Source organism: Lynx canadensis, chromosome B4 (genome assembly GCF_007474595.2).
Source record: "Lynx canadensis isolate LIC74 chromosome B4, mLynCan4.pri.v2, whole genome shotgun sequence".
Classification (NCBI taxonomy): Eukaryota; Metazoa; Chordata; class Mammalia; order Carnivora; family Felidae; genus Lynx; species Lynx canadensis.
Genome location: NC_044309.1, coordinates 120,255,287 through 120,270,874, shown reverse-complemented (window position 1 = coordinate 120,270,874; position 15,588 = coordinate 120,255,287). Strand labels below are relative to the sequence as shown.

Here is a 15,588-nt window from a genome sequence, read left to right as displayed (position 1 = left end):
TCTTTTTCCGGTACTCTATGGTTTGCATGGGCAGAGCGTAAGCGCGCTTCCGGTCTCCCTTAGCAACTGAGGACGCCGGAAGTGAGAGACTGCACAGTCTCTCGGCGGGTCCTTGAGTCCTGCAGGGCTTCTAAGACTATCCCTTTTACGTCGGGGCGAGATCCAACAAGAATGGAAACGGCTAAGTGCTTTTTCGCCCATTGCATGTTTGTCCTCTACTTCGCAGATTGACTCGTCCCTACAAGTTTCTTCTAATCCCTGTAGCAAACCTGTAGCTTTGTGCCTCTCTCTCTCCCTGTGTGTGTGTTAACAATAGTATTGTTCAGTGACCTTTCCTAAAGTGCAAAACCATAAGCAATATGGAATTGGATATGAAGTCTCTTCAGCTTCATTTCCCGCCACTGCCCATTCGACTGTGGGGTCCAACCACCCTTACATTACAAATATTTGTTCCCTCGACTGTCTTGCTTTTCTATTCAATCAGACTCTTTCCCTGCGTACCTGTTCTTCATAACACTACTCTCTCATTCTTATCTAAAAAGGTTTCTTAACATCTAACAACTACTCCGTTCTCCGTCTTAAAATTGGGTGCTCCTCCTCTGTGTTCCCCTAATGCCTGGGGCTAACTCCTACGTATAATAATGGTTAAGAGGATGAAATTTTAATCCGGATTCCACCACAAAATGTGTAACCTTGGGCAATGAAGATGATAATGGTTAACACTTATAAAAAGCTTAATATCTGTGGGTAAACTTTCTTAGAGGTTTATAGACATGTATATACATATACGTGTGTGTGTATGTATATATATACTAACTTAATTTTTAAATTTATGAAGTATTATTGAAATCAAAGAGATAGTGATTAATAGTGCAATCTCTGCATTCAAACTCCTGGGCCAAATCCTGGCTCTTAGTAGATACTGTGGACAGGCTAGTTACTCTATGCCTTAGTTTCCTCATCTATAAAATAGAGTAAGCTAAATAACACTCCCTTGAAGAATTGTTTTATGAATAGTAAAAGATAAAATTCAAGTACCTGGTAGTAGTAATGTTCATCATCATTTCATCATATAATCGTCTTTTTTTCTTAAAATTTTATTTTTAAGTAATCTTTACACCTAACCTGAGGCTCTAACTCACAATCCTGACATCAAGAGTCACATGTTCCATAACTGAGCCAGCCACGCACCCCGTATAATCATTCTCATAACGTGCGTAGATGGAAAACTTCTTGAAGTCAGGCACTTTATTCCATTGGTGTCTATATCCTTTGTATCAAAGTCATTGAATGCCCAAATTTAATTATGTCCAATTTTAGTCATTCTATTTGCTCTATTTTATTATTAAATTGATAAAATCCCTTACTATAAACATGTAAACAATATTTTATAAATCTTACATCATAGAGCTGCCCATCATTTCTTTTTTTTTTTAATTTTTAAAAAATTGTTTCAGGAGTAGATTTAGTGATTCATCACGTATATATAACACCCAGTGTTCATCCCAACAAGTGCCCTCCTTAGTACCCATCACTCATTTAGCAACCCCCCCCTCACCTCCACCTCCTCTCCAGCAACTCTTAGTTTGTTCTCTATGGTTAAGAGTCTATTTCTTGGTTTGCATCTCTCCCCCAGCCGTGTTGTGTTCATTTGTTCTGTTTCTTAAATTCCACATATGAGTGAAATCATATGGTATTCATCTTTCTCTGACTTATTTTGCTTAGCATAACACATTCTAGTTCCATCCACGTTGTTGCAAATGGCAAGATTTAATTCTTTTTAATTGCAGAGTAATATTCCACTGTATATATGCACCACATCTTCTTTATCCATTCATCAGTCAATGGAAATTTGGGCTCTTTCCATAATTTGGCTATTGATAATGCTGCTATAAACATTGGGATGCATGTGCCCCTTTGAATCAGCATTTTTGTATCCCTTGGATAAATACCTAGTAGTGCAATTTCTGGATTGTAGGGTAGTTCTACTTTTAATTTTTTGAGGACCCTCCATATTGTTCTCTAGAGCGGTTGCACCAGTTTGCATTTCCACCAACAGTGCTAAAGTGTCCCCTTTCTCCCCATCCTCGCCAACATCTGTTGTTTCCTGAGTTGTTAATTCAGCCATTCTGACAGATGTGAGGTGGTATCTCATTGTGGTTTTGATTTGTATTTCTTTGATTATGAGTGATGTTGAGCATCTTTTCATGTGTCTGTTAGCCTTCTGGATGTCTTCCTTGGAAAAGTGTCTATTCATGTGTTTTGCCCATTTCTTCCCCGGATTATTTGGGTTTTTTTGGGTGTTGAATTTGATAAGTTATTTATAAATTTTGGATACTAGCCCTTTATCAGATGTGTCATTTGCAAATATCTTCTCCCATTCCATTGGCTGCCTTTTAGTTTTGTTGGTTGTTTATGAGCTGCCATCATTTATATTCATCTCTCATCTTTTAAAATATGCTCTTTCCTTCTGAAAAAAAAATAAAATATGCTCTTTCCTTCTGGTTATCAGACCTTTCTCATTTAAGGTTCTCTTTTTGCTTTCCTCAACATTTACATACTCCTTGATCAAGATCATTTTTGTTCTTGGTTTCAGATATCATTAAATACTGATAAATCCTAAAGCAAAATTTCCACCTCCAACTGTAACCTGAATGTTTCTACCCAGATATCCTAAAATAACTTCAAAGGCAACAAATCCAAAACTTAATCTTATCTCCAAAACTGTTTGTTCCACCTAAATATTTACCTATCTATATTAGTGGTGTGTCCCAAGACCCACTTGATGCCCCAAGTTAGATACCTCAATTACCTTCAACTCTAACTTTTGACCTACTCTCTGGAATCTGACCTTGACCTTTCCTCTCTATTGATACTGCCTTATCTTTCAACTGAAATAATGCCACTGCCTTCCCAATGCCCTTTCTGCCTCCATTTTCTTTTCCTTCTGATCTGTCTTCTGTACTGCTGTCATAATTTTCACCAAATATTTTTCTAAATCAGAAATATGACCATTCTCCTCAAATGTATTACTCACCACAGAAGTCTTCTCTTCCATGGCTTGACATTGTCTATGAAATAACGTCCATACATTTGCAATCTCATTCCCTTCACCCCATCTTACAGTGTGTGCTGGTAAATGTTTAACAACCAGATCTCCAGTAAAAAAAAAAGTCCTGATTTGTAGTGCTTACCACAGTTATAAATATAGTCACAAAGGGCAATTTCAAGCTATCCTGAAGTCACCAAACACTGAACACAGAGTTGGGAAGAGATGCATGCATTTGGTTCTCATGAACTAGTAGGAGCCAACTTCAGAATAAAACTGTTCAGTAAAAACTCTGATTCTATTTATCTTCACACCATGCACTCTCCCCTACAAGATTTTAGCACGAATAATCTCAAGCATGTACTACTTCTATTAAATACAATGTGACTGAGAAAATTTGAAGATGTAACTGGCTTTACTGAAGAAACAATAATTGGCTTTACTGAAAGATTCATGAACTAGGCAGTATCCAATCTAGCAACTAGAGGGGAACTCCAAGGAGAGGTGTTGTACAAAATGGAAGGTTTTTATAGGAAGGAAGGTGGGGCTGGGAATGCAAGCTGGTCCAGCCACTCTGGAAAACAGTATGGAGGTTTCTCAAAAAGCTAAAAATAGAACTACCCTATAGGACCCAGCAATTGCACTACTAGGCATTTATCCACAGGATACAGCGGTGCTGTTTCTAAGGGACACATGCACCCCCATGTTTATAGCAGCACTATCAACAATAGTCAAAGTATGGAAAGAGCCTAAATGTCCATCAATGGATGAATGGATAAAGAAGATGTGGTATACACATATATATATATACAATGGAGTATTACTCGGCAGTCAAAAAGAATGAAATCTTGCCATTTGCAACTACGTGGATGGAACTGGAGGGTATTATGCTAAGTGAAATTAGAGAAAGACAAAAATCATGACTTCACTCATGAGGACTTTAAGAGACAAAACAGATGAACATAGAGGAAGGCAAATAAAAATAATATAAAAACAGGGAAGGGGATAAAACAGAAGAGACTCATAAATATGGAGAACAAACTGAGGGTTACTGGAGGGTTTGCTGGAGGGGGGAGGGGCTAAATGGGTAAGGGGCACTAAGGAGTCTACTCCTGAAATCATTGTTGCACTGTATGCTAATTTGGATGTAAATTTAAAAAAATAAAAAATAAAACAAGTTAATAAAAAAAAAAAGGAAGGAGGGTGGGGCAAGAAGATATTGTCAAAGGACAAGAAAGGATTGTTTCAGGCAAGGTCATGTTCCCTAAAGGTGAAGGGCATGGGGTCTTATTAGGTGGATTACGTCATCTTCCTTTGTGGGGGGGTGGAGGATGGAGGGTCCATGTGACAGATTACCTCTTTGGTGCTGATCAGAAAATTCCTGACTGATCAGTTAAGACTATATTTCCCGAGGGAGTTTTAAACTTTAATTAGGTTAGTTATTAAGCATTGGTTTTATGACATGGCCTAGCACAAATGATTTCATTTTGGGCATATGTCTTTTTTCTTTTCTTTTTTTAAATGTTTATTTGTTTATTTTGAGAGAGAGAGAGAGAGAAGACATGCAGGGGAGGGGCAGAGAGAGAGAGAGAGAGAGAGAGAGAGAGAATCCCAAGTAGGCTCCATCACAGAGCCCAAAGTGGAGCTCAGTCTCACGATGGTGAGATCGTGACTGAGCTGAAATCAAGAGTCAGACGGATGCTCAACCAACTGAGCCACCCAGGTGCCCCTCTATGGTTTCCTTTTTAACACTTTTCATGTACATTTTGGCAATGTATAATTGTTACCTGAAACTGTGTCCACCTCTTGGTGGGCAGTGAGCCAAAAGACACAACCAATACAAAAAATAAGAAAAGGAAAGGTTTTACTTGCAAGAAGTGTAGGAGACCACCAAGGATCTTTCCCAAAGCAGTGTCTCCTGAACAACAAAACTGGGGGAGTTATAACTTAAGAGTGCATAGATATTCATGAAGGGGCTTGTGCAATGGGGAATACAGCATAGAACTGGAGCAAAAGTTATTTTAAGGTGACCAGGTCAAAGTTGGAAGGGCGGCAAGGGTTAACATCATCAATTCTCTGGCTCTAGTTGGCTTGGTATCTGGGTGCTTAAAGGAGATTAGATCTTGTAGATAACTCAAGTGTGTGAGTCAGGTCAGGCTTCACTTGTGAATATGATTAGACTATCTCCTGGCCTTATGGTGTCTGTTATATTCTTTCAGAAGATGGCTTGGAGGCTAGAATGACTTATGTGAAGGAAGTTATGTCTGTCTTTTTCGAGACACTCCTAACTCTTTCTGCTTACATAATCTTAAAAGACTTAAGGGGCATCTGGGTGGCTCAGTCAGTTAAGCGTCCGACTTCGGCTCAGGTCATGATCTCACGGTTCATGATTTTGAGTCCCGTATGGGGCTCTGTGCTGACAGCTCTTAGCCTGGAGTTTGCTTCGGATTCTGTGTCTCCCTCTCTCTCTGCCCCTCCCCGGCTCGTGCTCTGTCTCTCTCTTTCTCAAAAATAAATAAACATTAAAAAAATAAAATAAAATAAATAAAAGAGTTAAAAATATGACTTTGCTATAGGTACATAATAAACAGGTGCAGCAGATTTATTTAAGTCATGTTAGTGAGTGAACTAGCTCTATATCCTATTTTGTTGGCTTTTGAGTTAATACGAGTTAATAAATCTTTGGTGCACCTTGATTATATAGTTGTCTGACGGTCATGTTTTTAACTTTCTAGAAATTATACTTTAATAATTAAAAAGCAATTAAGAGAAATGTAAACTAATATAAAACACTGAATTTGTAGTGGTTTTGTGACGTTATATGTTCTCTCAATCCAGGGAGAGAAAAATTGAAGATGCATTTTCTCAGTAAAAAGATATTATTGAAAAGAAAACCACAGGCTCAAGGTAGAGTCAGTTGCCCACAGCAAACCAAGACCTAATTGCAGTTTCAACCTCTCTAGGTGTGGAATTTTAAGCCAATTAGCCTGGAATTTTCTGGTCTGCACCAATGAGGTAATCTGTTACTCAGGAGGTCCTTCCACCTGCCACTCCCCTCCCCCAAGATAAAGTAATCCACCTAATAGGACTCTCTGCCTTTCCCTCTAAGGAAAGGTGACCTTGACTGAAACAATCTTTTCTTTCTTTCTCCCTTTCTTTCTCTCTTTTCTTGCTAATAGCTTTCTGCCTCACCTTCCTTCCTATAAATACTTCCCATTTTGTATAACTCCTCTCCTGGGATCTTCCTTCTACTTGCTATGTGGGATGATCCTCCATTCATGAATTGCTTAATAAAGCCAATTAAATTCTCAGATCTGCTCAGTTGAACTTCTTAAAAAATATTATAACTAGAGTTATTAAGCTGTGAGATTCTTTGACACTTATTACTTTCAGGTTTTTTGTTTATTTAGTTATTTATAAGTAGGATTCATACCCAGTGCAGAGACCATCATGGGGCCTGAACTCACGACCCTGAGATCGAGAACTGAGCTGAGATCAAAAGTTGGACGCTTAGCCAACTGAGCCACCCAGGTGCCCCTCGTATTACTTTGAAAAGGAATCCAGGTTTTGTCTAGCCACAACAGTAAGCCACTTGCCATTTATAAGCCATGAATTTTGACACTCCCACCTGCTTGAAACATCCTCTTCTAGGTAGTGAATTAATAATAATAGCTTCCATTCTATTGTGTCGGGCACTCATCTTAAGTACTCAACCTTCATTAGCTTGGTTTAATCTTCAGAACAACTATCATAGAGCCTGAGAGTTTCCGTACTTCTACAATCACATAGCTAAAAATCTGCAAGGCTAGGTTTTATATATAAATCTTGGACTTCAAGGTCTGTTCTGGTAACACATTGGGCTGATTTAGTCTCATTTTTGAAATAACATCTCCACTGTAAATCCGTCAATGACTCAAGGTTGAAGGAATCATTTCTTCCTTTGTGTTCTCACACACTTTGCTTCTGTTTTCAACAACGCTAATGATAACAATGACATTATTAAGAGCTTGTCATGTGCGGAGCACTTTGCTGAAAACTTTATATGCATAATCTCATTTAGACCTCATAAAGTTCTGAGTTAGAAAGTTTTAATATTATTTCCAATAGATGAGATAACTGAGGCTGACAGATTAAATGATTTCCGCAAGTCTACATAGCTACAAAACGGCTGAGATACCACTTGGCCCATAGACTAATGACATAGCTCAAGGTCTTAGCACTAAGACCTTGCTAGGCTGTTAACTCTTTCATGACAGAGCAGGTTTTTTCGTGTCCCCCCCCCCCCAATAGTTTTTTTGGAGGGGTTTGTTTAGGTAATCCTAGATACTTGAATAGTGCTTAGGTTATAGTGCATGATAGTCAACCCACTATCTCCTTTCCTCTTTTTTTTTTTTTTTTAAATTTTTTTTTCAACATTTATTTATTTTTGGGACAGAGAGAGAGACAGAGAGAGAGACAGAGAGAGAGACAGAGCATGAACGGGGGAGGGGCAGAGAGAGGGAGACACAGAATCGGAAACAGGCTCCAGGCTCCGAGCCATCAGCCCAGAGCCTGACGCGGGGCTCGAACTCACGGACCGCGAGATCATGACCTGGCTGAAGTCGGACGCTTAACCGACTGCGCCACCCAGGCGCCCCTCCTTTCCTCTTTAAAAAAGGCCAGGTTGTTAGACTAGGTGAGAACTATCCCCACTCCTCCATACATAACCACATTCTTCCTGATACATTCCTGAGAGGTAGTCTAATTTCTTTCCCTCCTTTAGACATCACTGGGTGATCATTTTCACCTCAGAAAATGTTGGTTTAAGGCTGAGGGGGAGGAAGGATGGAGTTCAGAGCTGTAATAGTTCCCCCTATTTCAGGAATTTCCTTCTTTTTATAGAAATTTTCAAGTGAAATTTTACATTCTGATTTCCTTAGGTACAACAACCTAAAGAGATGAGTAAGGAATACATTATTAACCTATTTTATAGATGATTAAACCAAAGCGAAAAGTAAGGAAATTATTTTCTCCACCCTAATGCGGCTAGAATAAAATATAGCTAGGACTTGAATTTAGGACTTCTAATTCCTAGGTTCTGGAATCTTTTAAGATAAGTTGTCAACTTTTACTTCCCTTAGAATTGGAATCACCAGAGGAAACATTAAATTATAGCATTGAGGGGTGGGGGGAAGGAGGGAGCAGTATATCTTAGCAAAGGGGAAGAAACTGAGGCAAGAATATGAAGAAAGCTGAGTAGAGCAGGTAGAGAGCAATGCATGCAGGGCAGTTTGTGGAGTAAATTATGAAAAATGAAAGACGAGTAGGATGTGGAAGGAACACTTGGTGATGGAGACCGGAACAAGACCAGAGAGTGGAGAGGGAGGGCTGTAAAGCGCAAGAAGGTTCCGGGACTGGGAGTCGAAACACTCAGTGGCGTCAAGGGAGCGGAGGACGCACGCCCAGCCCCGGGCAAGGGTGGCGGGGCAGCACCCCTCCTGCGCCTGCCAGAGCCCGCCTAGCTCCGCCCCGCGCGGAGTCCGCGCCGCCCCGCCCTCCCCCAGGTCGCTTAGGTGATGCTGCAGCCAAGATGGCGCCGGCGGCAGCCACGGAGGCTTGAGCGCGATGCTCCCGGTCTTCCGCAGCAGCGGCGGCGGCTGTGGCCTCGGCCGGGGCGTCCGGTCTCTCCCGGGCGTGAGCGCTCAGGCGACTCTCCTCCGGCCGGGTTAGCCCGGGTAACGAAGAGGCAGCCACGAAGAGAGGAGGCAGTGAGAACCGCAGAAAGAGAGCGGCGCCTCCTGCCCCGGCACCATGGCTGGGCTCATCAAGAAACAGATCCTGAAGCACCTCTCCAGGTCAGCAAGAGCTTCGGGTGTCGGGTGGGGGCCAGTCCGCCTCCGCCCTAGCCGGCACCGGAGGTTGCTTGCAGCCTCGGGGGCGGCGGGGACTGGCAGCCGTGTGGGAGGCGACTCTTGAGCTCCCGGATCCAGCCGAGGCTGGGTTCGCCGCCCCGATCTCCCGTCGCCTGCGGCGTCCGGCGCCGGCCTCGCGAGTCGGCCCCTTGGACGGCTTCTCCCCAACCCCGCTCGCAGAGGAGCGTGGAGGGCGGCCGGGGGAGGCATCGGGCTGAGATCGTTCCCCCACGCGGCGTCTGGGGGCGTCCCGGGGACCCCGCTTGGGTGGTCCTGTGCGGAGGCTGGGGTTGATTTTTGTGGCAGCGTGAACCCGAGCTCGGTGCTCGGCTCCCTTCGGGGCAGAGCGGTTCCGTTAACCGAGGGCGTCTGGAGCAGTGTGGACTCTTTGGGCTGAGGCTTGTCGTGTCCGTGAAACGTTAACCTTGTTATTTTCTGAATTCACCCCCACCTCGCCGGCCCGCTCTGATGCATTAGAGGGTGTGCCTGTTTGCACAGTTAGGATTTGTTTTAGGTAAATAGCCAGAGTTTTCAGCTTTGGCAAGTTCTTTCTGGAATCGTTTTAGCTCCACATCATTCTTGCAAAAACAGTTTTTTGCTTTTTAAAATTTGAGGTCTGTGAATTCAGGGATTCAACATCTGCGGTGATAAACACAATACTTGTCATTCTTTCCATTTCATAACGCGGTTTTAGTCAGAAACATGACTCAGTAAAGCTGGCAGTTTGTTACTTCTGGCTTCTCCATATTTGTCTCAAGACACAGGCTAAATGTGGGATCTTGTTTCCAACTTGTTAACAGCGAATTCAAAGCACTTGGTTATGGCCCTTTTCTCTGTTATTAGTAAGTTAATGATATTAGGAGAGAACTTGGGTATACTGGTATGTTTATATGGTAAAGACAATTCTTGATTCTCCAGATCATTGAGTACCACAGGTTGTATTTGGGGGAATAAAATCAATATTTCTGTGAATCAGCAAATGTTTCCTTTGCTTAAAACATTGAATAGAATGTAACATCGTTTTTTAAAATATAGCAAATTATAGCAGCATTTATGAATATACATTTCTGAATATTAGCATTAATTGGAAAGTTTTTATGTTGTACCTTATGGTCCAGTACTGAATTACCTTGTTTTGGAAAAGTTTTATCTTTACCTTTTAATTATTATTTAGGTAACGTCTGACTTATCAGATGTCCTTCAGCCTTTGTCATACTCTGTTTCACGAGAAAATTCAGAACTACAGAAAATGATTTGTCCTCTTCCTCTTCCAAGGATGATGGTACATAGCTAGTTTCATTCCAGGTGCATGGGAGAAAAGTTAATTCAGTCAGTGAGTGGCTTAGGGCGTTAGTTTAATTCTCTTGTAGAGCTCTAGTTGAGAAAGACTCTTAAAAATTAATAGCAATGGTGATGGCTTACTTCACAAAAGAGACCACGAATACACATTCAGAATTAGGTTCTTAGTACTTTTTAATCTGTATGATCTCTAATAGCTGTGCGGTAATTAGTAATGATATTTTCAGAGGTGAGGGTTTTTTTTTTTTTCACCTTTGCCTTTTCTTTCTTTTTTCTTTGTCTTTCGACTTCGAGTTGACACACAATGTGAAAAAGTTTCAGGTGTATAGCATAGTAATTTGACAACTCTATCGGTTATGCTATGCTTACCACAAGCGTAGCCACCATCTGTCACCATCCAGCGTTATCACAGTACCATTGACCGAATTCCTTATGTTGTGCCTTTCATCTCTGTGATTTATTCATTACATACTGGAAGCTTGTACCTCCCACTTCCCTTCACCTATTTTGCCCATCCCCCAGCCTTTACTTTGGCAACCATCAGTTTGTTCTTTGTATTTATGGATCTCGTTCTGCTTTTTGTTTGTTTTCTTCTTTAGATTACACATATAAGTGAAATCATATGTTACTTGTTTTTCTCTGGGTGACTTATTCCACTTAGCATAAAACCTTCTCGGTCCATGTTGTTGCAAATGGCAGGATCTCATTCTTTTTTATGGCTGAGTACAGAGATGAGTTTTTGAAACACTTGATTTTTTAGTTATTTCATATTTCAAAACTTAACTGAGATAAATGAAGAGTGTCAAATTCATATTCTTGGTTAATGTATTAATCTTACTGCTATTACTGTTAACTCTTAAGAAAAATAAAGTTTCTTATGAATTTAAAGGACAATAGGTGAAACGAGATGGATATTATAATAAATTACAGTTATTCAAGTAGTGATGAACTTTTGAAATTACTTGGGTCAAGCTTAATTTTGCAACTTATTCAGTAATAAAGATGTCTCTATATTGATATAATAATCGGTGGACAGTTTAATAATGTTGAACAGGAAATAGAACAACACATTACCTTCCAATAATAGACATTGCTTATGGCCAGTGGATGCCCCTCATGACATCTTCTCAAAGGAGGCCTTATGTGACCACCCTTCCCATTCTTCTCTGCCCATATATATGCTTGGTCTTTGTCTTCTCCACTTGAATGTAAAACTACATGGTGGCAGGGAGTTTAAGTCTAGCATAACATAGGCACTCAACAACTTTTTTTTTTTAAATAAATGGCACCAAAGCATTGACTTTCCCTCACATTTTCTTAACTAAGACTATATGCCACCAATATTATCACAGGTATTGAGTATGACCACTTTCCTTGTGGTTTGAGGAAGCAGTGGGTAATTGAATCATTGAATAAATATGCCTTTGTTGTCCTGGAAAGGAAGGACTAGGAAAATGACCCTTTCTATATGGGGTCTTCTAATAAGGAAAAAGACTATATAGAAACCAACAGGAAAAAGAGAATACTTACTCTGAGCCTTGAGATTGAAGTATGGTGAAATTTTAACAGTAAAACCAGTGTTGGTGTGCTCAGGTCATGATCTCACAGTTTGTGAGTTCAAGCCCTGCATTGGGCTCTCTGCTGTCATCTGGGAGCCTGCTCTGGATCCTCTGTCTTCCTCTCTCTCTCTGCCCCTCCCCCACTTGTGCACACAGGTTCTTTCTCTCAAAAAATAAACTTAAAAAGTAAAATAATGTTTAAAAAAAAAAAGTGTTACCCAGATATAGGAACTTGAGACTCTGGTATATGAGAAAAGTATAGAAGAGAAATTATTAAAAAAAAATTTTTTTTAACATTTATTTATTTTTGAGAGAGAGACACAAAGCGTGAGTGGGTGAGGGGCCAAGAGAGAGGGAGACACAGAATCTGGAAGCAGGTTCCAGGCTCTGAGCTGTCAGCACAGAGCCCATTGTGGGGCTCGAACTCACTGCCAGATCATGACCTGAGCCGAAGTTGGATGCTCAACCGACTGAGCCACCCAGGCGCCCCTAGAAGAGAAATTCTTAAGAGATTAATAAATGCTTTAAGAAAATGCTAAACTATTTGAGAAGTGTTAAGTCTGTATACTTGTCCCTGCCTAATTGTTTAGTTTGTAAACCAACCATGTGTTGCATTGTTAATGAAATTGGTTATGTACTTGGAACTGATCTGAAACTGAACAGAGAGAGAGAGAGCGCGCACAAGGGCAAGGCTGAGAGGGCAAGGAGTATGTGGGGAGGGGGGGTTGAACTAGTTACATTTTAAGAGAAGTGAAACAGGAAAAGTCTTTGAAGAGAAATTACAGTGATCTTTCATACTATAACAAGCACAGAATATATTTTGGAGTCTTTTCCAGGAGAGGATTTTTCCCCCAAGGGAACGGAGAGTTCTAAAGAAAAGTTATAACAAATATAAGAAAGGAAATAAGAACAAAAGCTACCTTTCAAGGCCTCATTATCTGTTAATGTGGCATTTGTACTTGTATGCTAGAGCAAAGGAGAAGAGGAGGAACATAGAAGCTGAAAGATGGAAAATAGTATATTTAAGCCAGGACCTGAAAAGGAGTAGGGAAGATTCAGATACAATGCTCCTTCTCCTGGGGTGCCTGGGTGGCTCAGTCAGTTAAGCTTCTTTTTTTTTTAAAAAGAAAAATTTTTTTTCATTACTTATTTTTGAGAGAGAGCGAGAGAGAGAGAGAGAGCGAGAGAGCATGAGTAGAGCAGGGGCAGAGAGAGGAAGACACAGAATATGAAATAGTCTCCAGGCTCTGAGCTACCAGCACAGAACCTGATGTGGGGCTTGAACTCACGAACCTAGATCATGACCTGAGCTGAAGTCAGATACTCAACCGACTGAGCCACCCAGGCGCCCCTCCCCCCCCCACCTTTTTTTGGGGTCAGTTAAGCTTCTGACTCTTGGTTTAGACTCAGGTCATGATCTTGGAATTTGTGGGTTTGAGCCCTGGCTGGGCTCTGCACTGATAGAGCTTGGGATTCTCTCCCTCACTCTGCCCCTCCCCTGCTTGAGCTCTCTTTTTCTCTCAAAATAAACAAACTTAAAATGCTCCCTTTTCCCTTCTCCCCCCCCCCCCCCCCTGCTTTCCCTTTGGCTTATACCAACTTGTGCTGGACACAAGGTTTACTGGACGTGAGAGCTCGGAAGACGGACTTTGACCACACATGGGTGGAGTCTTTGTATAAAGTTTAAAGCTGTGGTTTTCAATTAGAGGTGATTTTGCCCCTTAAGGGACATTTGGCAATGTCTGGAGACATTTCCTATTGTCACAACTTTTTTTGGGGGGGTGTAGAGGCCAGGGATGCTATTAAACATCCTGTAGTGCATAGCACAGTCCCCACAACAAATAATTATTTGGCCCAAATGTCAATAGTTTTGAGGTTGAGAAACTGGTTTGAAGTATACAAATGTGTCAGATGATTGAACTAAGGTACTGTGCTACTTAAGGTCATTTTGTCTGCAAACAGCAAAAACCTCCAACTTAGGTAATAAGGGAAATGTAACAGAAAGCTTCTGGCATGGGTCACAAAGTGTGGGAAAGGCAGGACCTTAACTAGCTCCTAAAACCTCATTGGACAAGATAATTCTTTGTTGTGAATTGCTGCCCTGTTTTTGTAGGATGTTTAACAGCATCTCTGGTCTCTACCAGATGCCAGTAGCACTCACAGCCTTGACAATGAAAAATTCTCCAGGCATTGCCAATTGTCTCCTGAGAGTAAAATCTCTCTCAGTTGAAAACTACTGCTTCCACCTCTCACAACTCCTAATCTGTGATCTTTCGTGTCAAGTTTTAGATTCTTGGGGGAGAGAATTTGTTTGGCCCACTTCTACTTGCCCGTGGATCAGTAACAAAGATAAAGGGTCATAAAGCAAAGATACAGTCATAGGGAGACCTATTTTGAGTCAGGTTTGCAGTTCCATTTGGTGTCTTTAATAGGCACTGAACTAAATTAGATTTCAGAGGGTCTTATTTGCTTATTTGAACTTCATCCCAGGAGGTGACTGCTAATAAAGAATTCCGGACAAAAGAGGGACATGATCATTAAAAATGCTTGGTTATCAGTTTGGTTTTTGCAATCCAGGGTTCAGGAGCAGTCAACTGGGGTGGAAATATAGAGTCTGTAGAGGGTCTCAGCTTAAACTATGTGGGGGAGAAAAGGGGGAAGCAGTAGCTGATAGTCTGGAAAGAACCATCAAAGGATTGGAAATTTTATCTGGTGGGAGAGCAGTTGAGGAAAACAAATGTGAGAACTGGAAGGATTGGGGGTTTTGTCTGAAAGTGTCATATTAAAGTTCAAAATTTTAGAGGAGGATTAGACCTAGTTTAGGGCAAGGTATTCATTAAGGCCATGGAACTGAATTGCTGAAGAGAAGTTAAGGTGCATATAATTGGAGATGATTACTGCTAGGTCTGGAATCATTCCTGAATTAAACATTCTTAAGAGGAAACACAACATTATTTAGACTATCATATTATTTTTCGAATGATAATTTTGTATACTTATTGATGGGGTAATTACATCGTTCACTTTTATGGCAAAACTCAATAAATAATTTTGAGAGTTTATGTTTATCATATCCTTGAATGCTAGGCGTTGGAGATACAAAGATGGGTATGACACGGTCTCACCTCTTAGGAATCTTCAGCAATTCCTATCTGGGTATAGGATCACTAAATATAGCTGATTTCTAGAATTTTACTGCCATATGAAATTTGCGAGGTTTGATTTACTTGGATTGGTCAACTGAGAAAAAAATAGAGTTAATTATTACCTTTTAGGATTAGAAATAAATTTACTTTGTAAGTTTGGTGATTTTTTTTTTATTTCTGATTAAAAAAAAATTTTTTTAATCTTTATTTATTTTTGGAGAGAGACAGAGACAGAGTGTGAGTGGGGGGAGGAACAGAGGGAGGGAGACACAGAATCTGAAGCAGGCTCTAGGCTCCCAGCTGTCAGCACAGAGCCCAATGCAGGGCTCAAACTCACAAACTGTGAGATCATGACCTGAGCTGAAGTCAGACGCTTGACCGACTGAGCCACCCAGGTGCCCCAGTTTGGTGACTTTTTTAAAAGTAATTTTTAGTTACTTAAGTTGACAGTATTTAAAAAAAAATAACCTCCAATACTGTTGATTTTGACACTAGATATGTAACAGTTGTTTATTTAACAAATATTTACTAAGTGCTACTTTGTACCAGGTACTAGTCCATACTGCTGTGGCAAGAATCCCTGCCCTCAGTAGAGTTTACATTTTAATCAGAGGAGGCTGATAATAAAAAAGTGAAGGACATTG

General features: G+C 40.8%; 1 protein-coding gene across 3 annotated transcripts in view; it reads left to right on the top strand.

Annotated features, from left to right (window-relative positions):
* Window positions 1–8,604: 8,604 nt before the first annotated feature.
* The window catches only part of UHRF1BP1L (UHRF1 binding protein 1 like), a 107,707-nt gene continuing 100,723 nt past the window's right edge, over window positions 8,605–15,588 (top strand). The window contains exon 1 of one of the 3 annotated variants that reach the window (XM_030323476.2): window positions 8,605–8,883. In XM_030323476.2, coding sequence (XP_030179336.1) covers window positions 8,840–8,883 — 44 coding nt within the window. In that variant the 5' untranslated portion in view covers window positions 8,605–8,839. The remainder of the gene's footprint in view (window positions 8,884–15,588) is intronic. The other 2 variants (XM_030323478.1, XM_030323477.1) reach the window with 2 other exon arrangements.